Genomic DNA, 24,066 nt, shown 5'->3' on the forward strand with positions numbered 1-24,066 from the left:
ATTTCCATTTGTATAGCATGCTTAATGCAGCAATGCATCCAAAGCTGTCAAAGCAGCACTGTCAACATTTTCTCCAAGGGGCATAAGGAGATATTAGGGGAAATGGTCAAAAGCTTGGTCTTTTGTGGCAGGTGTTAAAGGTGGAAGTAGTGGAGAGGCAGAATTTAAGGGGGTATTTAGTGCCTTGGCAGTTAAAGGCACAGCCACAGTGGTCATTAATATATATCACAAACAGCAAATGTTGCAGTATTGCTGCAAGTAAGTTTTTCATTGCACCCGTGCATACATGTGTTTGTGCATCTGACAATAAATTCGACTTTGACTTTACTGATCCCTGCAGTACACCACTAGTCACAGACTTGCTATCAGAAAAATATCCTTCTACCACTATCCTCTGCTTGAAGGGTTCAAAAAAAAAAGTTGAGTCAACTTGAGGCATGAACTTGAGAGGCTGCAGTATGGTGGGAAAAACAAAAGGTTGGAGATGAATGGTACTTTGCAAGGACAGATAGATCATTTTATTTTGAAAATGGCAGAATTGAAGGAGTAGGGAGCATTAGCTAAGGGAAAGGATCAACAATATCTCCTAATGTGAGGTGTAGAAAATTTGGGTTGGTTAGCATGAGTCTAAAGAGCTGAATAGCCTCCTGTATCTAGGAAATGGGTAGTTTTCATAGGCACGTGGATAGATTTTGAAAAAAGAGAAAGATCTGACGTAAGGGCTGGGGGAAGATTGGAAGCCTGGCCCAGTGCACTAGGAGAAATAAGAGAAGTGCAAGCTGACCAGACCATCTTGATGCTGAACTTTGACAAAAAAAAAATCATTGAGTTCTATACATCTTTTGGAAATAAAGATGGAGGCGACAGAGGAGAAGAACTTAAATGGTTACAGTGGACAAAGTAATAATAATACTGGAATAATGATCAGTTTTGGCAATTAAGGTTTATGATGCTTTGTTATCCAGCAGGGTCTGATCATTAATGACCAAACTAATCCTGAATATGACCATCTGTCACAATGAAGTCTATAACCCTTGGATAAGAGAGTGGAGATGAGTTTTGTACTATGGAGAGCAGCTAGTGTGAGTTATAGTTTAATAGGAACTAGGAAAGATGAGGTGGAGAGAAACTGCTTCAACTGAGAGAGTGGCATATGAAGAAAGCAACATTTTTAGATAACTGGCAATGGTTCAGATGCCTTTCTATATTGTATGATTGTGCTGAATAAAAGTCCTGTCTTTGCAAACTGGATTATTTTCTGGTATGATTGAGGGACAGTGTAGCATGAATTCCCTTGTGAATCCTGCAGTAATTGAATTGTTTGGAAGAATAACTGATTGTTGAAATGTTAATATAAGCTTTGCTAAAAGTGATTCCTAAGAATTTGTTTCTTGAGCAGGTGAATGGAATCACTCTATTGCAGATGGTGGAGTCTGAAATTGTTACTGTCAGGTTGTCTCATCTATGACTTGCAGATGGATACTTCTATCTGGTGTGGCCAACTGTAACAGCAGTTGGAAAGCATTTATTTTGTTCTGATGATTAAATCAAGAAGAGACCCTTGTTTTAATAAAGATGAAAACAAAAAAACACAGCTAGAACATACTTCAATGCTAATAGTTGTTTTAATCAATATTCCTTGGAAAATATTTGGCTGTAGAGCTTTATGGAAGTTATTAGAGACCATGTCAGAAGAGGCTGTTTCGAGCATGTTTCCAGCGTCATGATAGGTCACCTCCTGCATGAGTACTTGATATTATTGAAATACAATATACTGTGATAACTTGGTTAACAGAAAAGGGAAATGGAATTGACAAGAACTCTTTCTGCTGAAAATCCTCTTCTTTCATTGTACTGGAATCTAATAAGCAGTTCAAATTTAAAATGTTCTGTATTGCAAAACAGAACTCGAGGCATTTTTATGAATATATTTCTTAAGTAGATCAATTGTATTCAATTTGTTAGTACAGTCAAGTTCTAATAAACAAGCATATGCTAAATTAAAGTTTGAGAGCTTCTGAATGCAAAAGTGGATCAGCCATGTGAAGATTTTAACGTCAAGAAATGTGAACGTGAGGCATACTTTTTTGGTCATGGCGGAGTGAACATATTAACAGGTTTAGTAGGTGTATTCATGACATGGCAAAATTTATTCATGGCAAAATGTGCGTGAACTTCTGATCTTTAGCTGCCAAGTAATTGACAGGTATTCTCCAGAGGAGCATATTGAAGTGCAATATTTAGCAGGCAAGTACTGAAAAACATTGGGGAATGCCATAGCCCTAGGAAGGGTAGGAATCTGAAGATTTTAAATTATTGGGGCTTTCATTGTAAATGTAGCATTCTCTCTGAATTTGCCTGGCTTGTTCCAGATCATGGAATGAGAAAATTGACATGTAAATCACATTGTGAACTAGTAAGTTCCTCTGCTGAAGAAATTGGAATATTTTCCACTTTTGAAGCATAATGTGAAAGATCTACTTCACACATTCAGCACCCAATCCATAAAGTGATTATATCTCTGTTGATGTGATTATATCTCAGCATACAAATGCAATTCCCTGTTCCATTGTATTGGATGCTGCAAATGTAGGAAAATAGAAGGGAGAATAGAACAAATTTTTGAATTGAATGTTAATTCCTCAGATTGATCACAAAACTGCAGCCTTGTACTTTCCAATGTTACACTAAGATTTGAATATCTGTAGTTAAGTGGTGTCAGCACCCAAGTCCCATCACATAGCTCCACTAGAAAGCAGGACGCATGTTTAAGAATCTTGCCACGCTCTGAAGTAAGAGCATGTTTCTGAATTGAATTGGAAACATGCTGTTGAGAAAATATTGTTGAAGTATTTAGGAATTTTCAGATTTGATGTATGTTATCAAAACTACTTAATACACTGAATACTTAAATAATTGAATGTACTGGGATGTTATAATATTTTTGAAGTGCAACAGATACTCCAGAAATAGCTTTCTTTCCACTGTTATGAGCTAGATGGTATCTAATCTAATGTCATATCATAACCATTGGGACTAAAATTGATCAGTGTCATGGTACAGTTTTGGCTATTTTCAGCAGAATCCTCATCTTTATTTTGGCTGTACTTCTGCTTAAGCTGGCAGACTTTTGTTCATTGGATCAAGTTCCAGTTTGTTTTTCTTCAGTCTTAGAGTTTCAGTCTTAATTACCCTGTGACCTCTGCAACTGACAAGTAGCGGCTAATGTCATTAACTCATTATCCGAGGATTATCATGGGCTTTTAGCAGCATGTCAAAAAACTAGCTATATTTGTCCAATTAGGCTTCAGTAAGTAGTGTTAGGAAATCTTAGTTGTGTGTTGAATCAGTTATCCTATCCATTTTTATGAGGCCTCTTTCATATTAAACACATCTCCTATTTTTTTACAATACATCTCCACTGGATGTCATTTTGTAACATTATCTTGTGAACAATTTTAACATTTAGTTCTGGACTTGAATTAGAGTTGTCATGCTGTATTGCTGGTTCAGTCTTGCCAGGAAGTTTCCTGACTTAATTTAACCATTTGAACTTTGAGTCACATGGGAATAATCTGATTTTCCATGTTACAAACAGGAAAAAGTTTTGAATTATAGTTCACCTTGTGGCTGACATGATATTGGTGGTTAGGTAAATTTTGGTAAGATAATTTTGGGCATATAGTTGCAGAAAGCTATTTTTGGCTTCTTAAAAATAAATGCTGTTACACATTTTCTGCAGTCTGACATGTTCCATGACTTTCATAGTTATTAAGTATACAGAAAACGAGAAATTTAATTTGAATTATTAAATATTATAAGTGTTAAGCCTATGGAGCAATTTTTTGATAATTTTAATTATGGATGGACTTGGCAAATGAAAGAGTGATTGAATTTGCTCATTCTGGCCTACAGAAACTAATTGACAAGGTTCACTCAAGAATTTGTAGCAAAATTAGAGGCTGATGCTGGAGTACCAATTTAGATTGAAAATTACATTGTGTAATTTGCAGAATTGGTACATTATTCATTACTGGTTTGCAAATAGATTGCACCATTGTTGATTATTTTAACTGTAAAACTGCAGATAGTGTCCTCTGTAAAATAGTGTAAACTTTCTGTATTTGCTGTTAACCTTGAATAAAAGTTGTGACACATCAAATTGTACTGTATTTAATGCTTTGGCTTCAATCTACAGTGTAGAGTGGTTTCACTGTTCTGAAGTGCATTGGTCACATTTATGCAGGTCATCATGTAACCCCTACACAAGCCCATTATATTTTGGTAAAATTAGTTCATCCAGATCAGTGATTTAGTTTCTGATGCCCTTTAGAGAATCTGCTCTTGCGCTAATAGTATTTAATGTGTACATAGTGGGACAGTTCTCCTGCCCAGGTGCCAGACCTTAAGCTGGCAGTGGTATCTCCTCTGCTGCCAGCTGGTCCTGTGCAGTGCCAGTGAACTCCATATGGAGTGGTTCCAATGGGCCAGTACACTTTCCCAACTCTCAAGCTGGAAAATCTGTGCAATTTCAGCTGCTGTATTGAAATCAAAGGAAAGAAATTCTGCCAAGGAAACTGATTTGATTTTTGTGAGTTTATATGTATGTAACTGTTTTTAAATGCGTAGTGTTTTCATTTTAAATATTTTGTTTTTATAGTTCCCAAGTGTTTTTGAATGTTTGAACATCAAAAGATATTCATATTCAATTCTATAGACTTCTTTGAGAGCCGATAAAGCTGGAAGCAGGCCCTCACTGGTTGTCAAACGTTTGTGAGAGCGCTGCCATCTTGTGCTAGGATAGGTCGTACCCTTTGCTAGGCCAGTCCAGTGTGCTGGACGCCACCCTCCCAGGTGGAAGAAGCAAAATGGTCTTGCAGCTGGCAGCCGTCGATGTTGATCTCAGAAGATCAGTCCCAACATACTTGTTACATGGAAGTAAAAATTAGGATTAATTTACAAATAGTATTCAGTAAATTGCATATATTAACCAAATTTGCTGAAGAGTATTTATTTAGTTTGGTAATTTGCAAAAGTTCAGTTCTAACCTTGGGAAGAGAAAAGAGGAAATAGTTCTCCTCTCATATTAAAGTTTAGCATTGTAATAATTGATACCATGAGAACTGCAGTTTAGATAGCTTTAAAAGTAGTAACTAATCAAACATTTCGGCTGGTTTGTCATTTAACTGACTTTCACTTTAAATCTTAATTTTTTGTTAAGCATTGGCAATTTATTGCCACCATTTTTATTTAAGACAGATCTACCCCACTTCATTACTGCACTCCAAACTGTGAAATTGAGCAGTCCTTGTGCAAAAGATCTTGCACTGCTTTAAGATGCTCATTTTGTAGTGATAATTTTGTTAATTCAACAGTTTTGTTAATTTTTAGATTTTACTATCATTATATGTAACCATAGGAAAACATTTGTGCATGGAACTGTCAGGATATAAGGTTACATTCTCCATTGTACTAGACAGAAACAAGTTGTACAATTATACCGTTTTTGAGATTTTAATTTTGTGACAAAGTTTTGCAAAATATGCATGGGTGCTTTAATAACAAGTATTCTAGTCGCTGCTTTATAAATTTCTCTTGGCTAAGCCTTAGATGGATGACATCAAAAATGATGCATGGACCTAATAGCATCATTACTAATGTAAAGGGCAGGACAGTACAATTGCAAATCAATACTGTACAAGGTCTGTGACGCTACAGATGAGGTTTTTGATTTCTCTTGGTCTATAAAATCTTTATCCAGCAACGATGGGAAATGTATCTGTATGAGGAAAAAAGATGATCTAATGTGTTGAATCTGTAATATCTTGAGACACACTTGTTAAGTCTAAAGCAATGCATTAAATAACTGTGCACTGTCAGCCCAATGTCTGAGTAGAAATATTGAAGTCATAGCAAGAAATGAGAACATGAGCAAGCGATTGAAAATAGCATCTTAAATTTCAGATGAATTGCGATGTTTTGTTTCTGAAATATATGTCATGCTTTTGATTTTTAAATATAGAAAATACATGAACGATTTGGAACAAAAATGCACTCATTCAGAGGCTTGTCAACAACCAGCAACGAAGTGACATAGTAGCTGCTCTTCCCCTCCACACACCCCAGCCCCGAGGTGGTTTAAGCCATGTCTGCTGAAAAAGCATTTGCAGTCCTAATCACTGCAAGTGACTGGCTCAAGATGTTTTCAATATTGATGGCACTGCTAGCAATACAAGTGTGGCTGAAAGAATCAGTCTAGCTATTCCTTTTTAGTTTGAAATTCCAATGTCACTTGGAATAAGGTCATATTTTAGATATATAATCAAATTTTGTAAGATTATGATGCATCTTGAACAATGATGTCTCAAGATATATTGTAAGATTGTGATTGCATTTCATCTCTATAATTTTATTATGTAACAATTGCTCAAATCTTAATTCTTGAAGTTGTGAAATTAAATCTGCTCGACAATCCCTTCTCAATTGCTTGTACCTTAAGTTGGAGCATGTAGATTCACCATCGATCCAGGCTTGCGCTATTCACAGGGAGGAACTTTTAAAACTAAGCGCCTTGCTGCATATTTCAATGATACATGAGCATTTGAAGATGCTTTTATTTCTATTTAAGAGATTTAATAAATGAAATTACAGGTTTGTCAACCATTTGTAATCCAAAAGTAAACTTGACAGGATTTACCCACAACCAACAAGATTGGAAGAGGTAGTTATGGTCACAGGTGTTTGGAGCTGATTGCATGTAATGTTTTCCAAGCCCCTGGCAGCAGCAAATCTGTATTCATTTTGGTTTGCTTCTATTTGCATTTGTAGCACCATCAGCAGCCCCTGACCTGCATATTTTGATACTAACTGGATAAATCGTTAACTAAAAGGACACACGAGACTGCAGGTGCTGGAATCTGGAGCAGAAATTAACAGCTGGAGGAACTCAGCGGGCCAAGCAGCATCTACAGAGGCAAAGGGATAGTCAATGTTTCGGGTCTTGACCTTGCATCAGGACTGAGGGTGTAGAGGGGAGATGGCTAGTGTACATAGGTGACAGGGAGGGGTGAGGCAGGGGCTGGCAGGCACTAGGTGGAATCAGGTGATGGGCAGATGGAGCTGGGAGAGGGAGGGCTGGAGTCAGGAGATGGTGGCTGGTGGGTGATAGTAGGGACAAGGAAAGAGAAAAAAAGGATGCTGATGGAGCCTGGTGGAGGGAAGGTAGAGACAAGAGGGTGGAAGGTGTTAAGTGGAAACAAGGCATTGCAGATGCTGGCATCTGATAAGGACAGTGATAAGTGGAATCAAATAAGGAGGGATGAGGGAAGACATAACGAGTTGGGGGAGGGGATAGGAGAACCAGAAGCTGCAGTGTGTGGGTGATAGGCATATGGAACCAGGTGGGAGAGGGGAACATAAGGGGAGAGAAAGGAGCACAGAGTATGGGTTACCTGAAGCTGGAAAATTCAATGTTCATACCATTGGGTTGTAGACCTCTTATGGTTGCAGGGAAAAATGCCAGGAGGTGGGGTGGATGGATTGCGATGAGCGAACCAGGGAGTCACAAAGTGAGTGGTCCCTGTGGAAAGCAGTAAGGAGAGGAAGATTTGACTGGTGATGGAAACCCGTTGCAGCTGGCAGAACTGACAAAGGAGGATGTGCTGGATGCAGAGGCTGGTAGGGTGAAAGGTGACAACCAAGGGAACTCTATCTGTGCTATCTGGTTGGAGGTGCGGGTAAGAAGTCAAGAAAATGTGAGCGAGAGCTCCAACCACAGTAGAGTGGAAGCCATATTTCCTGAAGAAGGAGGACATTTCAGATGTCCTGGACTGGAAAGCCTAATGTTCTGCAATCGAATAATCTATTAATGCTCATTATGTAGTTTGGAATGAATAGCTACAAGAGCAATGTGTCAGTGCATACCTACTGGACAGTTGGATCTAAACCAGTTCTTGCTGTAATATGAAAGTAAATGTCTCTATTCAAAGGGCAGGAGGGAGTATTCCTGCTTGCAGATTCCTCCTTCAGTATCATCACAAACTGTTTAACTGGCCATTCTATATTATGGGATTTTTCTGTGCACTGGATTGTTGCTGAGGATCGCTTAATTTTAAAGCAGTTCTTTGCATCTGAATCTTTATTTCTCCATTTGGATGTGGAGTTATTTTCATGCTATGGAGGAGCTCTTATTGCTCAGGAGTTCTTGGGAAAAACCTTTCTGAATATATACAGAGTCTGCAAACACTGGCTTTTAATGGCCAAGGTATAATGCAGGAAATCTTAAAGTAGTTATTGAAGCTTTTTTTTTGAATTATTGGTATTGAGTAATTTGGATATTCCCTGGCAGTAACTGGGAGTAATGACTGCATGAACAACAAACATAGATTATACTATATATGGGGTAACATTCTATTCCCAGATAAATAGTGCTTTGCAAGAGCAATGTAGAGATGTGAAGACAAAAATCTAGACAGCATCCAGTACAATGTTGAGGGGGTGATGCACTCTTGCAACACCATCTATCAGATTAGTTGCCTTCGTCTCAAATCGATGGAATAGGTCCCTCAGCACTGTTTTGTAAAGAAAACTGATTTCACCAGTAGTAACAATTACTACACTTTGGTAATGCTTCATTAGCTTTGAAGCAGTTGGAGTATTTTAAAATGCAAGTCCTTTCACTTCTGAATCTTGCTGGTTTTTTCCATCCACTTTTGTGCTTTGAAGTCGGAATTGGAGGATCACAAATATCTGTAGATTGTAGGACTGGAGAAGTTTATGATGATGGGGAGAGATCCACAAAGGGATTGAATACAGGGAGAATTTAAAATATAATTTAGAGGTTATAAAAGCAAAGTGTTTTCCATTGAACCATTTGTTTAAAAATGGTAACCTGTTTAATATTGAAAGTTAAGCATTTTAGTTGCCTGACAAATATCTAGTGTGCTCTGCAGGAGTAACTTGAATGCTTGGGCTGATTTAGCCCAAACATATGATTACAAAGGTGCTTCCTAAAAATATTATCAAAGTTGGAAATGGTTATATCTGTGCACCAAAGGGAGGACATAGTCATCACTCTTGAATACTCTGATTGTATGGTCCATTGAGGGTAAATAGATGTACGCTTTCACTGAACTTCATTATTAACTTAAAATCTAAATTACAATGCTTTTCTTTTTAAATGAACTTTGCCAATTAACATATTTGCTATCTGTGCCATTTTCCATTTTATGAAATGAAGCAAAGTCAGTTAATATTTGATGCAGTTCATTTACAGCAGAATAGTGATGCATCTAGTACAGCTTCAATGGTGCTAATGACCAAGGTTCAATCCTGACCTCTGGCGCTGTCTTTGTGAAGTTTGCATATTTTCCCTGTGACTCCATGGGCTATTTTGTCCCATGTTACAAAGATATGGTAGGTTAATTAGCCACTGTCAACTGTCCCTAGTATATAAATGAATGTTGTGGTGGAATCTAGGGAGAGTTGATGGGAATTTGGGGAGAATAACATTGGATTAGTGTAATTGGGTATTTGAAGGTCAGCATAAACTCAGTAGGCCAAAGGGCCTGTTTCAGTACTGTCTGGCTAATTACTGACTGAGTATTCATTAATGTAATTGATTTCTTTCCCCTTGTAATTATCTCCATATTAATCAATTTCCTCTAGAAACAGTTTGGTTTGAGTGATGTCATAGAATGGGGTATGCATGTTTAACCCCAGCTCTGAATTACAGAACGGCAGTATAATTCAAAGTCTGAGGATGGTCTAGGATGATGAGAAAGGATTTTTATTCTCATGAAGGGTTGGTCAGGTTTTCCTTCTGAGAGAGATTGAGGGCTATAATTCATTGAAGGTAATTCATTGATGCATGTCAATTTGTTTCACAAACTTTCCTCTTTACGTGCAGTACCAGTTAGGGCTGTCGAGCAATTAAAATACAATTTCTCATATAATTAAAAAGAGAACAATCTTTGCCTCTGTGAAGAATTCATGCATGTAGTTTCCTACTCACTTTTTAAGTATGAAAAACATATAGTCTACACGTCAGAATGCAAATATTTTCAAATGAGTGGATTCCAATGCCACTTGGACTTTGGACTTGTAATACCAATACCAATAATTATTTGGTTGTATTAATGCAACCTATATGATTTGGCAGATGTCAATTTTAAGCCATAAAACTGTACTAAAGGACAATCATATGAATTTATATATTGATGTTTTCCTGGCAATTGTATCAACTTAGAGTAGTGCTAATAGAATGAGTATGATGAGCTAATGTAAATCAATGAAACAATATTTGAGATGTCCAGAAAAGATTGTTGCTGAATGAAAACCATTTATTCTGTATCTCATTGTTATTGAAAAAATATTCTAGATTAAGAAAGTTAGTTTAGACAACTATTTATTAGGCAATGATTATATTTCCATAAATAGCACCAAGATAATTAGTATTTTGCAGCACCAGGATATTTTAGCTGTTGTGACATCTTTCATGTATCTAGTTCGAATCTTCCCTAAAAATTATTTGACGTAGAATAAGCAGGAGTAGTTCAAATAAAGATACATGGGCACAAGTCTGTTTATATGAAATAGGCCACTCAGTCCAGCTGCTAGAATAAAGCAGTAACATTGTGCAATATTATCATTTAAAAAATCTGTGTACCACAGCTAGAAATCTGTCCCAAAAGACCTTGAAAATTTATTTTTTTTAATGGTCCTTAAACCTTAACATAGAAATACATAAAAGGACCAGTTTAGTAGTGGAGATCCGCTCTTGCTATTAGTGAATTAGCCCTAAAGGTTTTCAATTTATTTTTGTCTTTTGGTACCAGCACTGTCACCCACACTGCTCTGGGTATTTGAAGGTGATCTTTTGAGAGTGCAAAGCTGCTTTGACTCTTTAGAAAGTGGTGAAACTAAAACAAGAGCATACTTGCTGGTTGCTCTTGTACACTATAGATGTCATGAAGGACTGGAGAGTGGTATTGTTGGTCATGTGCATTCTTTGGTTAAGAAATAGTCCGTACTGACAAATGATCCATGCTCAGACACTGTGTAAAAGTTTCAAATGATTGATCTTATTTACAACTAAAATTTGAGATGTTAGCATCTAGTTATCACTTGCATTCATTTTTTAAAGATAGGATTTTAGCTTAAAGGAAATTTCTAAAGAGAAGGTGATTTGTGAAGAGGTTAACTTCTAATCACAAACTTTATTACCAGCTTGTTCCAATTGTGGATACGCTTAATGAAACTTCCGAAAGATCTGAGCACTTCATTGATTATTGGGTGGAACAGCCAACAGAGTTGCTGCCTCAAAGCTCCAGTGACCCAAGTTCAATCTTGATCTCCAGCACTGTCTCTGTGGAGTTTGCATGTCCTGCCTATGCTCCTTTATGTTCCTTACACGCTTTCTATGCTCCTGGAGCTTGGGTTTCCTTCAGGAGCTCTGGTTTCCCCTCCCCCCTTCTTAAAAAAAAACATGCAGATTGGTAGTTGGCCACTGCAAATTGCCCCTACTGTGTAGGTGAGTGGCAGAGTTTAGGAGGAGTTGATGACAACGTGGGGAGAATAAAATGGGATTAGTGTAAGATTGGTATAAATGGGTGCTTGACAGTCTGCAGAAACTTGGTGGGCCAATGGGCCTGTTTCCTTGCTGTATGACCATATGATTCTATGACTATGTATCAACAATGAATATTTTGTTACAAATTAACCACTTTATGGACTATTTTTGCAGGAGGTCTTTTTTTTTCTCTCTGAGAATCATGTCATTTTAGATTTCCAGAATCTGCATGTTTTCTATTATCCATGGCATTATCGCATTCTGTTTATTAATATGCTGAGAAAAGGCAGCAACTGTGTCCTAGCCTGACCTTTGGCAACACCAGTCCTGGCCTGGCAGCCATTTATCATATACTTTGAACAGAGGGAAATGATACTGAACACACATCTCCTTTTGTGTAGCTTATTTATACTGCAAAGGTTGTTTTGGAACATGGTGGTGATGCTTTTAAATATTTTGGCATGTTGCACCAGAGAAAGCCATAATTTTTTTAAAATTTCACTAGCACTGCAGAAGGAACAAGTTTGATACTGTAAATGGCCTTCTACTGTTTGGCTCCTACACAACCAATAATTTGCTGATTAAGCGTTTGTAAAGTTGCAGACTTTATCTTCCATCACATTAGAAAGTGGATTTATTCTAGTTATGCAAATATCTTTTAAGCTAAATTCAGTACTTGGTGAGAATTTTACTAATTTGTATATTCTGCAACAAAGCTATTAACAATACAGTTTAAAAAATTGTGTATTCTATAAAGATTTAAAGTAATCACCAGTATTTGTGTTGCATAAATCACACCCAACATTTTCTGACAGTTTCCTATACCTGAGCCCCCCGGGTTACATATGACCTGACTTATGAAAATCCAACTTTATTCAGATTCTCTCATTCATTTTTAAAGCATTTTTCAAGATAGTAATGTTTCATGGTATTCATTAACTGGATGCAGTGTATATTCCATTAGTTTAATTATAGGTATTGTTAGGGTGACTATTCAGTGATATAAAAGAATTACAGCAAGTACATGTAGAGCAATACAATATGGGTAGCTATAGAAAATGGATGTTTCTGACTTACGGAGAAATAGGCTTGTGGACAGTTCTCAGGAACAGAAGCCTTGTGTAACCCGGGGACAGCCTGTACTTGTAATGTTTCATGTAACAGATTGTACAATGCTGTGGCATTGTAAAACTGATGTAATGGGTCAGTTGCATTCTATTCGTGTAGGTATTGGTTTATTATTGTCTTAGAAAATGGTCAGTATCGTGACTTTCCGTGATACAAAACAATGTCATCTGCGAATTTGTCAGGAAATCTGAGTTGAGGGGAGAAAAATTGTGTTGATTTATTTACTTTGTTTCGCCATGTAAATTCTGTGAGTGAATTTTATTCCTTATCTCAAATTTTTGGGTAGTGATTTGTAAATTCTGTAAGGGCAAATTTCTGTAACCCAAATGGCCATAATATGGGGGACACCTGTAAAGAATGCAGCTTCTATATTCAATGAAAGGTGTCATTTTAAATGAGATTTGGTCTGGGCTTTGGATAACTTGATTGATCTATGGCCAAAATTAAACAAGCTCAAGGAATAGTAGTACTGGCTACATATATGCATGAGAAAATGAAGTTCTGAAATAACCCTGCAAATAGAATAATACGAATCACTCTTTACATTTCCAATATCAACACAGCAAATGTAATGCAACTTCAATTAAGTATTTATTGTAGTTAAAAATTTCAGTCTTTTCATAATTTGGTCCCTTGTTTTTATTGTTCATTTACGTGAAGTGGGTATTCCTGGCAAGTCCAGCATGTATTGCTTATGTCTAAATAGTCTTGAGAAGGTAGTGATGAGCTGCCACCTTGGACTGCTGAAATCCTTTCAGTGAAGACACTGCCACATGGCTTTGGGTAAGGTGATCCAGGAATTTAGACCTAGCAATGACAAAATAATTCCCAGTCAGAATGGAGAGTGTTATGAAGGAGAATTTGCTTCCGTGAGCCTGCTACCTGCCTTCTGGGTGATGGAGTTCTCAGATTTGGGAGATGCTGTCAAATTGCCCTTGATAAGCAGCTAGTATGGGTTTTTTAAACTGGTGCTGGTTACATGCACACTGTGTCGGAGAGAATGAATAATTTGGGTGGTGGATGAGGTTCCAGTCAAGTAGGGTGCTTTGCCTTGGTATTGAGCTTCTTGTGTTGTTTGAACTTATGTTGTTTGAGCTACAGTATACTCATCCAGGCAAATTGAGAATATTAACAAATATTCTGACTTTTTTCTTCCTCCCTTTCCCCCCACACCCCATACCAAATTTTTCATTGATCTAATTCCCAAAATTCTATTCAATACACTAAAGGGTTATCTCATACTTTCACTTTTGTTTTATTACATTTCACTTTATTGCCATTACTGTGCATGTCTCAGGGTTTGCTGAATCTTGGTGGCCAGTGGTGATATTCACTTATTGCCATTTCTGCTTTCTGTCAATGTTCTCTCTCCTTCAGGCAAGAAAATAAGGCTTGTGAAGTTCAGCAGCACTCTTAACCACTGAAGCAAGTATTGTGCACTTTAACCATTCCAAAATATGCTCCATTTCTGGGATGACTAAGATGCTGTCAATTTTATGTTGTCCACTGCTTTTGGTCAGTCATGAAATAATTCCCCTAGATATATTAAAGATATTAAAAGTTGTCAGCCTGCACTTTTCATACTTACCACATTTAATTCCCATATTCATTTTATCATGGAAACCCATGTAAACTTGTCATACTGTAAATGCTCTTATATCAGTAATTACAATGACTCTTCCGGTAAGGGTGGTTGTAATATTATGAGTTTACATAGGACTGTATAATTGAAATGTGAAAATAAGACTATATATGTTTAGAACTTAATGAAATAAAGTCTGCATGTTCCAATCCAATTACTCCAAATCCACTAATAGTGCCCATTGTGCTTCAAATGAAGCACTATTTGGCTATATTGTTCCTGGTTATATTTTTGTTTGACTACCTGAACATTACATTTACCTCAATAACACTAGCTTTCATTTAATTTGCCTTTATACAAATCAGCAGTGTTCACTGCCATAAATGTTACAGCACAGAAGGAAATCATTTTGCACAAAGTCTGTGTTTATGTACGGTAAAACAAGTCAATTTAATGGTAACTTCCCCTCTAGATTTCTTAATTCCAATTCTCCAACAACCATGCACTATTTTCTGAATTGTCTCCAGATGTTTGGAATACTAGTTCAATTAAATAACAATTTTACCACCATACTCTCGTCATTTCAATGCCCTCTTACAGCCATTCTTTTTGTTTTAAAGCAGATTAAAATGAAACAGTGAACAAAGGTTATCGCTGAAAATCTTGTGACAAAAGGTATCAAATTGGTGTAAATAGAAGATATAGGCATTTCCTGGTTGGCAAGATGTAACCAGTGGTGTGTCACACAGGCCAGTGCTGAGGACTCGACCTTTTAGTCTACATAAATGATTTGGATGAAGGGGCTGATGCTATGGTTGCTAAAGTTTCTGTTGATACAAAGTTAGTTGTCAAGAGGACACGAGGTTATAGATGTATATGGAACAGTTAAGTGAGCAGGTAAAGATGTGACAAATAGAGTGTAAATGTGTAAAATTGCCCATTTTAGGAAGAAAAATAAAGCACATTATTGAAATGAGAAGTCGCAGAGCAATCTGTCTTAGTGCATGATTCGCAAAAGGATAGCTAATAGAATGTTATCATTTATTGCGAGGGAAATCAAATAGAAAAACTGGAAAATTATACTTCACTTGCAGTCATTGAGACCACAACTGGTGTATTGATTTCTTCAATTACGGTAAGATTGTATATGTTTTGGAAACAGTTCACGGAAAGTTTACTGGACTAATACCTGGAATGAGCAGGTTGTCTAATGAGGAAAGGTTGGACAGGCTAGGAGTTTGAAATAGTTCAAGGTGACTTGATTGAAACATCTGTTATCCTGCAGGGTCTTGACAGGCTGGACATGGAGAAGATATTTTGTCTTATGGGCAAAATCTAAAATCAAAGGTCACTGTTCCAAAAAAAAAGTGGCTGGCCACACCCCCCCCCCCCCCCCCCCCCTTAAAATAGAGGAGAAATATTTCAGGGTCATGAGTCTTTGGAGTTCTGCTTCCATTGCCCTTTGAGGAGAAATGTCTGAAGGAAATGTAGATGGGTACTCTCCAAGCAAGAGGAGAAAGTTTGCAGCAGATAGATGGAAATGTAGAGTTGAGGTTACAGTCAGACCAACCATGATCTTATTAAATGGCAGAGCAGCTTAAGGGGCCTAACTTATCCTAATTTATATGTAAGTAACATACTGGATACAAATCTGAATCTGAACCATGTTTGAGCCCTTCTAGATGAACCCAAGTTAATTTCTGGACGTCTAGAAGTACACAATGAACAATAAACCCCTCCTTGAAATATTTATCGTTGACATGGACTCTAACACAGCAATCTAATCTAAATGCTAGATCAAAATATCCCTTTTTGGACCTCAAAATTAACAAACTGATAATTCTGTCTTAATTTTTAAGCACAATGAAATGAATGTTCCTTCCTTCCAATTCTTCAGCATTAAAAAATTTTGTTACAGAATTCAATATCTGATGAATAGTTTTAATTCTGCTTGTAAGCTTAGGTGCGTTTCCCTATTGCACAATCATCCAAGTCAAAATAAGTATCAGAAAACACTTAATGTTGGATGAGTCCAGCTTCAACACTCAAACTCAACATGATGCAGAACAAAGCAGCCCACTTAATTTGGACCCAATCCACAATGGGGTTATGCCTGCTGTTCTCAAGCTGTACTGCTGCTTTAATAACTCCCCTACCATCTAGAAGATCAAGGGCAGCAAGTGCATGGGAATGTCACTACTTGCAGGTCTGCTCCAAGTCATACATCATCTTTACTTGGGAATGTATTGCCATTCTTCATTAACACATACAAAACCCTGGAACTTCCTACCTAACAACAGCATTGTAGAGGTTCAAGAAGGCAGCTCACCACCACCTTCTCAAGGGCAACCAAGGATGGGCAATTAAATGCTGGCTTAGCCTGTGAAGCCCACATCCCTTGAGTGAATATTTTAAAAATATAACAGCATTGTGAGAATACCTTTGACATAAAAACTGCAGTAATTCAGGAAAATAGATCACTACTCCCTTGAGGAATTTGAGTTGGGCAATAAATGTAGCCCTAGCCAGTTGTCTGCACATTGGTTCATGCTGTTCCATCCAATTCCCTATCTAATCATTTGAACTGCTATTGGAAATAAATTATTTTATGCTTCGATAGGAATGTAGCTGTCAGCTTGTTTTGTGCAACTCCCCCAACCTATTTGAACAAATTATATTTGTATTGGCAGAAGAATTATATTTGCAACTTCTATAAACTGACGTCTTCAGTATACTTTAATTAAAGCATGTTGCTATGCTCACTTCATGTATTGAAATGCATTAAATTCTCTGATTGTTGTGTAGGTAAATGTGTACTATTGAATTAAATCAACAAATGGGCAGTCCTGTTCAATGGTAAGAGCCATTAGCAACCTCAGTTGGGTGTCGGTGGAGATATGATACTCAGAAAAGAGTGGTTTAATTTAAGACTGGAAAGCATCTCTATTTGTTGTCCATTGGCAATGTGTATTTTGTAACACCAGTTGTATGAAGTTAAACTGTGTGAGGTCACTGACAATTAAATAGGTTAAGATGAAGGATGGCTGTTTATGTAAGATTTTAAAGTTACACTTCAGAGATCTTTTACAGTGTGTGCTGCTACAGTTAAATGAGATACAGGACAAGTAGGTTGGCGAAAGGGGAGAGAATGTTTTCATGTAAATTTAAAACTTGAAATTTCAGATCTTTTAAAACATTTATACTGTGGCCTTAGCTCTCATTACTGTTCATTATATTAAAATGTGCGAAAAGCCATGAGCCATGAAATATTAAAGCAAGATACCAAGGGGGTCAAGAAAGAAAAGGAATGCACAAGATACTATTTGTATTGAATGCTCATACTCTGAGGTAATAGAACTGAGTTAATTTACTAAGCTGAAGTTTTTAAACAATGTCTATATTTTCTGCTGCAGTTCAATTTCCCAAAAAAAGCCCAATGCTGCTGTTTGGCTCATTGCATTAGTGTGCTAAATCATATTGGCTCTGATCTCTGGTGTAATAAATTAGCTGATCTTATTTGAGCTACATTATTTGATGCTACACTTGGTTTCATTGACCCTGACCTGAGAAGAGAAAATTGTAGCCAGTTTCTTGAACCTGATCTCTGTTCATTGATTGCTGATGCTGGGATGTCAAGTATGGAAAAGGTTTGGTTTTGGCTGTGATGATCCACAGAAGAATGATTTCTTAAATGTTGGCCAATTCCTGTCCCTCAGCTAAGTGGTCAAAGCAAACCATTGTTAGAGACAAAAAGCAAGTCCAATTTGTACAGATCCAAGTGCAGACTTGTTCAGAATATGGTTCAATTTATTCAATTATTAAAGCATTTTTTTGATTATTTCAGAAACTTCTCAACTGTTTCTAATGAAACCTTTTTAGAACATTTAAACTGAAATTCTGTCTCACTTCAGTGAAAGGATCAAAGAAGAAGAGAGATTAAACAAAGGAGAACTGGAAAAATTGATCTGTTTGCACCTGCAAAACTTGCTACAACAGCAAAATTTATTTAGGTGTGAATTTATGTTCTTTGGAAGTTCCCTAAAAAAAATTGTAGTGTTCAACCAAGGAATTACCATTTGTGGTACCCACCATGTGTCCCACTGAACTAATATTTTGGAGCCCTTGACTAATTATTCTGAGATGTGGTTTTACATTTTTCTCTACATATTGTGATGGAACCCTACTCAAAGCCATAACTCTTAAACATATCCTGTCATCTTAGGGAAAACCTCCCTGGAAGCACTGAGAGCACAGTGTACTTTTGGGTGGCAGGCTTCACTTAATATCACTACTGAGCAAGTCCTGAAGGAACGATGCAATTTTGCTAGTGAGGGTGTAGGAGAGATTTACAAGAATGTTTCTAAGAATGGAGAATTTTGGCTGTAAGAAACAGGAAAGACTGGATTTGTTTTCTTTGGAACATGAGAGGAAATGAGAGGTTGATAATGTTTTCAGATAAGCCAGATGGATGTCTTCACACATGTGTAATCCCTACACAAGGAAAATGGTGTGGAATCCGCTACTGGGAAGAGTGATAAAGGCAGAAATCCCCATCACATTTCCAAATTGTTTGGGAACTAGAAATGTGGTGAACTGTAAGTGAGAAAGAGATTGGATAGCTTTTGTTTGGAAGATACAGACTAATGGGCTGAATGGTTTCCCAATGTGATTTTTTGATGATTTCAAGACACCAGGAACTGCAGAAGGTGCACAGGGAAAGGAAATGCCATTCTGCTGAAGCTACACCAAATTATAAATGTGCATAACAAGCCACAACTAACCAAGCAGATCAAAGACCTAGACAACATCCAGGCTTCAGCTAAAAATACATTCACCAAGCAGTAACTAGCAGTGGCCATTGACAGAGGGAGAGGAGCTACCTCTCCATTCAGGACAACCACTTAACCTGTTCTTGTTGCCAAGGTATTTAAGTGTTGAGTATACTGCAATGAATAACTCACCTCCTCCCTTACCAAAGCCTTTTCATCAGTTATAGGGCACATTTTGAGTATGTGGTGGGATACTTTCCACTTGCCTGGATGTGTGCAGCCTCAATCACACTCATTGCAGATGACATAACTGGCTTGGTTTTTTATCTTAAGCATTCACTCCACATGCCACCAGAAAATGTGTTTACTATCTGTAGAATTCTAAGGGTTCTTGGACAGCACCTCCCAAGCCTGTAACCTGCACCTCCCAGGAGGGGCAAGTGCAGTGGGCACACAAGAACATCAGCATCTACTCTTTCTCCTCAAGTTTGGACACCTTCCTGACTTGGAAAAATATTACCGTTCCTTTTAATCGCTGGGAATCCCAAAATCCTGGAGTTCCCATAGAGCCGATAGGTAGAAAATACTTCCACCAAACAGCATGCAACAATTCATGTAACAGCTCACCACAACCCTCTCAAAGGGAATAAATGTTGTTCCCCAACAACAGCCATATCCCATGAACACAATATGGGATCATTCAGGCAATATTATTTTATTATCTATCATGTGTCTAGTAACTAATATCTTAACGAATGTATAACAAAATTCTGCTAAATGTAATCTATAAGTGGCTTGTTTAGTAACCTGATTGAAAATCCCATTAAGTTTTAAACTTTTAAATCTGTGTAATTACACTAGTATTAAGACCTCAGACAATTTGATTATCAATAAATAAAGGTCATGAATTTCCAGTTGTAATTATGGTAAAACAGTCCGTGTTTTTGATATCGTTACACCTTGAAACTGTCAGGGATTCGAGTCTGTACATGGGCAGTTAAAGGCAAAATCCTAAATTTTCTGTTGATTTCCTGCTCCCCCCCACAGGGATTGCTATTTTGCAATCTTTTCTAACCAAATTAGTGAACTAATGACAACTTCAGGTATGTACAAGCTATACTTGCAGTAGAAGGCCTTCACTTTTTTTTTCTTGTTTACTTGTTGCATGAGGTGTAAATGCTTTTAACGGCATATCATGCCATAATTAATTTAACAACCTCACTGGCTCTAAATAAAAGTATTTTCAAACATGTGGATTGTTAGTCCCTCAATGACTTCAAAATTGTGCTTATATGGTAATTTGGATTCTACCTTAACCCTGTGCATGTTCCAATCTTTATGGTTAGTAAAAATGTTAAAAATTAATAGTACTTTTTACTTTCTGGTTTGCCATCTAGTCAGAATTCTTGATGTCATTGGTAACTTAGTCTGTGTTATCCCTTTGAATTGACTTTTCATAGGAACTAACATTGAGAGAGGAAAGATCTCTGTCACAGGGATTGCTGGATCTCTGTGAGCGGCTTTCTGAGATAGTGACCAGAGAATTGGGGCCAAAATGCAGTGTTCACACCACTTTAAATGAAGCACCTTTCATGATTGGGAAATATATTTATATACATTATATTACATTGGGGAGCGTACTGTGTGATGTGATACTGGGCTAGAAACCAGAAAATGCCCAAGTGTACTGTTCTCTGACGTATCTAATCAGCCTAGCCACTTGGTACCAAGTGAAAGGGGGTGAGAAGAGGAAGAAAGACTATGCTTATTTGGAGAACCTTCCTGGAATATATAGATTTGATAATTCACTATCTGATTTCATTGAATGGTTATGACAGGTGTTCATTGGGCCCCAATGAATCGTTGCTGACCCTTTGTAGAGTAATCCAATAAGTTTTCTTCCTACTTTTCTTTACAAGTGCTGAGTCTCCAGAAAAAAAATCCACCCTACATAAGTTTTCTTTACAGTTGTTCCCTCGTCAGCCTTTTATTCCTGCATCTTTTATAAATCACAGTCCCTTGACCTTGACTACCTGCTCATGGGAATAGCTTCTCTCTATTCAGACTATTGCATCCAATCATCTTGTGCAATTTTCATACCTGCTCCAGTTCTCTTGTGGTACATGTTTTTCAATCCTCAACTGACCTTGAGAATAGTTTAATGACAGACTGAAGTTTTTTTAAAGCCCAGAGTGCCTACAGCCCCTAGTCTAAAGGGGATAAATTGCGAATGGGGCATGTTTTCAGGATTCTGCAGGATGTGTTGTTTGCCTAAAATGTAATGCCCATGTTGAAAGTAATATTACAGGTTAATTGGAAAGAATAGAGATGCTTTACCTTTTCAACCCATTACTTTTTCTGCAGCAAACTAACATTATCAGATAAGCAAATTCCTCTGATCAAGGTGCAATAACATGGATATGCTTCGTGAGAGTTACTTTCATACTTGCCTCATTCCTTGTCCCCCATTAATTACTCCATATCAGAGAATGAGCAAGTAATCGCCATTGCCTGCATGAGTCCTGCACTAGTGTACTCTTATGGCTAAGCATTTTGACTGTGTGCTTAGAAAATCTGATGCTAAGCCCACTTTGAGGAATAGTGAACCTAATACTGACAGGTACAGCAATCTACATAGATGCTTTTCAAGCTGGACAAATTCTACTTACGTCTGCACTTACCTCATTTGTAAACTTATATTTAAATTTGCACTGATGCCATTAGTCCATTTAATCAAATGTAACAAAAGCATGGTATTTATAAATGTCACAGACTGAATAATGACTTTAAAGTAGATTATCTTGCTTTTAAACAATGTATTTTAAACAAAGGCAAAACATTAATTTAAATTTTGAGACTTTGTCAAGTTAAGTGTAAAAACATTAAAAGCTGGACATATTCAACGGTGTGGCAAAAAACAAATAAGACCTTAAGGTTAATGACATTTCATCAGTTTTAATGAGAAGTCATTGACCTGAAACATTGATTTTGTTTCTATTTCCAGCTACCACTCAACCTGGTGAGTATTTCCAGCTTGTGTTGTATTTCATATTTCAAGCATCCAGAGCATTTTGCTCTTATAGGTTTTATAAATGGCAGCAGTCATTGTCTGCAAATAAGTGTCAACATGTTGCTTTTCTATTCCATAATTTCGGATTGACATGAAGTAGTTTGTTTATTTGAATATGGTGTGAAGGCGAGAACTGACTAAACTCCAGGAGTTCCCATTGCTTAAATCTGATCTCTCTGGGTTCTGAAATCAGATTAAATTGTAAATTTAACTTTGATTTGTTTTTTTACATCAGAAATTAAGGTGCTGGAAATATTAAGTATGTCAGGCACAGAAGTGGATAGAGAAACATTTCAGATTAGTGAACTTTCACAGCAAACTATATCCTAAAGAAGTGACCATTATGCACTTTAATCCCAGAAGTAAAAATGGATTAGATACTTTAAAGGTAATTTGCTGTTTACAAAACTGCTTAAACAGTGAAGTATCTCATGGCCATAGCACAAAATGGCTTTAAATATAACCACCTTTTCTTCAGTGAAATGTTTAGGATAGAAGACTAAATTGAGAATATTTTGATAAAGTTAATCCCTCTGTAATTTATTTTTATACTACTTATCTATGTTTTATGTACTCAAAACGTTAAAAGTGACCTGTTCCACTTCCTGTTGCAAATCACTGATGTCTTCAAAGCTTTCCCCCTCTCTTCACAGCCATCACTTCCTGTCCTTTATACGCTATCCAGCCAGGCTACTCATGAAGCTGTCCACCTCCTCTGCAGGATGTTAGTCTTTGATCCTGTAAGTATGTGCACTTATTTTCTAGTAGGAGAAACACTTCTCCATTACCTTGCACTGCTGACTACATAATGCCAATTGGAAAACATCCACAATAACTGTTGAGTAGTGCTCAAGTTACTAGGCACTGGGATTGTTATCCCAAAACTGCGTGTAATCTTGAATTGAAATGGATAGGAATAATATTGAGAATTTCTGCAGATGCTGTATCATTGTCATCCCATTTCAGCTATTTTGTTATAATAATAAACATTAATGTTTGGTCCCATTTAAACCTATATTAAAACATTTTGATGGGAAATCATGGATTAGACCAAGCAATTCTAGAATAGGAGCATAGATTTGACCTGAAAAAGTGATTATTTGCTTAGTAAAGTAGAATGTCAGTTCTCAGGTCAAATAATGACTTTTTTTTTTAGTTTTTTTGTGTTTAAAGATTTTGTTCATTTACACTGCAGTCAAAAAGAATCTCTGCAAAGGATGCCCTGGCACATCCATATCTGGATGAAGGACGGCTTCGATACCACACTTGTATGTGCAAATGCTGTTATACCACCTCTACGGGGCGAGTTTACACCAATGATTTTGAGCCCATCACCAATCCCAAATTTGATGACAGCTTTGAAAAAAATCTAACATCTGTTCGGCAGGTTAAAGGTCAGTACAGTTTTGAATACAGTTCCTTATCGTTGCAGCGTTTTGCACCAAGACCACGAATGGTTTACTTGCTTTCACCATGTAAACTATGTAAAGTGATATCTTACAAGTAGCAAGATACAAATAGCAAGTTATGTATCTTTATTATTTAATGAAGATGCTGGTATTGGTCTACCACCCACAGTCACCTGATGCAAATGCAGAACGTCTATTTTAATAGAACATAGAACAATACAGCACAGTGCAGGCCCTTCGGCCCACAATGTTGTGCCGACATTTTATCCTGCTCTAAGATCTATCTAACCCTTCCCTCCCACATAGCCCCCTATTTTTCTATCATTCATGTGTCTATCTAAGAGTCTCTTAAATGTCCCTGACACAAAATTGTTCCAGCAGCAAGGCATCAGTCCAATAGGACGCTGAAGTAGCACTATCCACAAAACTAATAGGAAAGCTAAGCATTGTTAAAACTTTTAAGAACATCTTTGGCATCCTATACAACAAAATGAAGTTCAGAAAAGCAAAAAAAACCAGCTAAAATCACAAATATTACA

General features: G+C 37.1%; 1 protein-coding gene across 4 annotated transcripts in view; it reads left to right on the top strand.

Annotated features, from left to right (window-relative positions):
* Nucleotides 1-24,066, top strand: part of nlk2 (nemo-like kinase, type 2) — a 119,852-nt gene that overhangs the window by 88,764 nt on the left and 7,022 nt on the right. For all 4 annotated transcript variants that reach the window (XR_007957934.1, XM_052035598.1, XM_052035595.1 and 1 more), the window contains exons 8-9: nucleotides 22,772-22,858; nucleotides 23,314-23,512. Coding sequence is in view for 3 of the 4 variants with exons in the window: in XM_052035598.1 (XP_051891558.1) it covers nucleotides 22,772-22,858; nucleotides 23,314-23,512 (286 nt within the window). In the remaining variant the exon portion in view is untranslated. The remainder of the gene's footprint in view (nucleotides 1-22,771; nucleotides 22,859-23,313; nucleotides 23,513-24,066) is intronic.

Source organism: Pristis pectinata, chromosome 21, assembly GCF_009764475.1.
Source record: "Pristis pectinata isolate sPriPec2 chromosome 21, sPriPec2.1.pri, whole genome shotgun sequence".
Taxonomy (NCBI): domain Eukaryota; kingdom Metazoa; phylum Chordata; class Chondrichthyes; order Rhinopristiformes; family Pristidae; genus Pristis; species Pristis pectinata.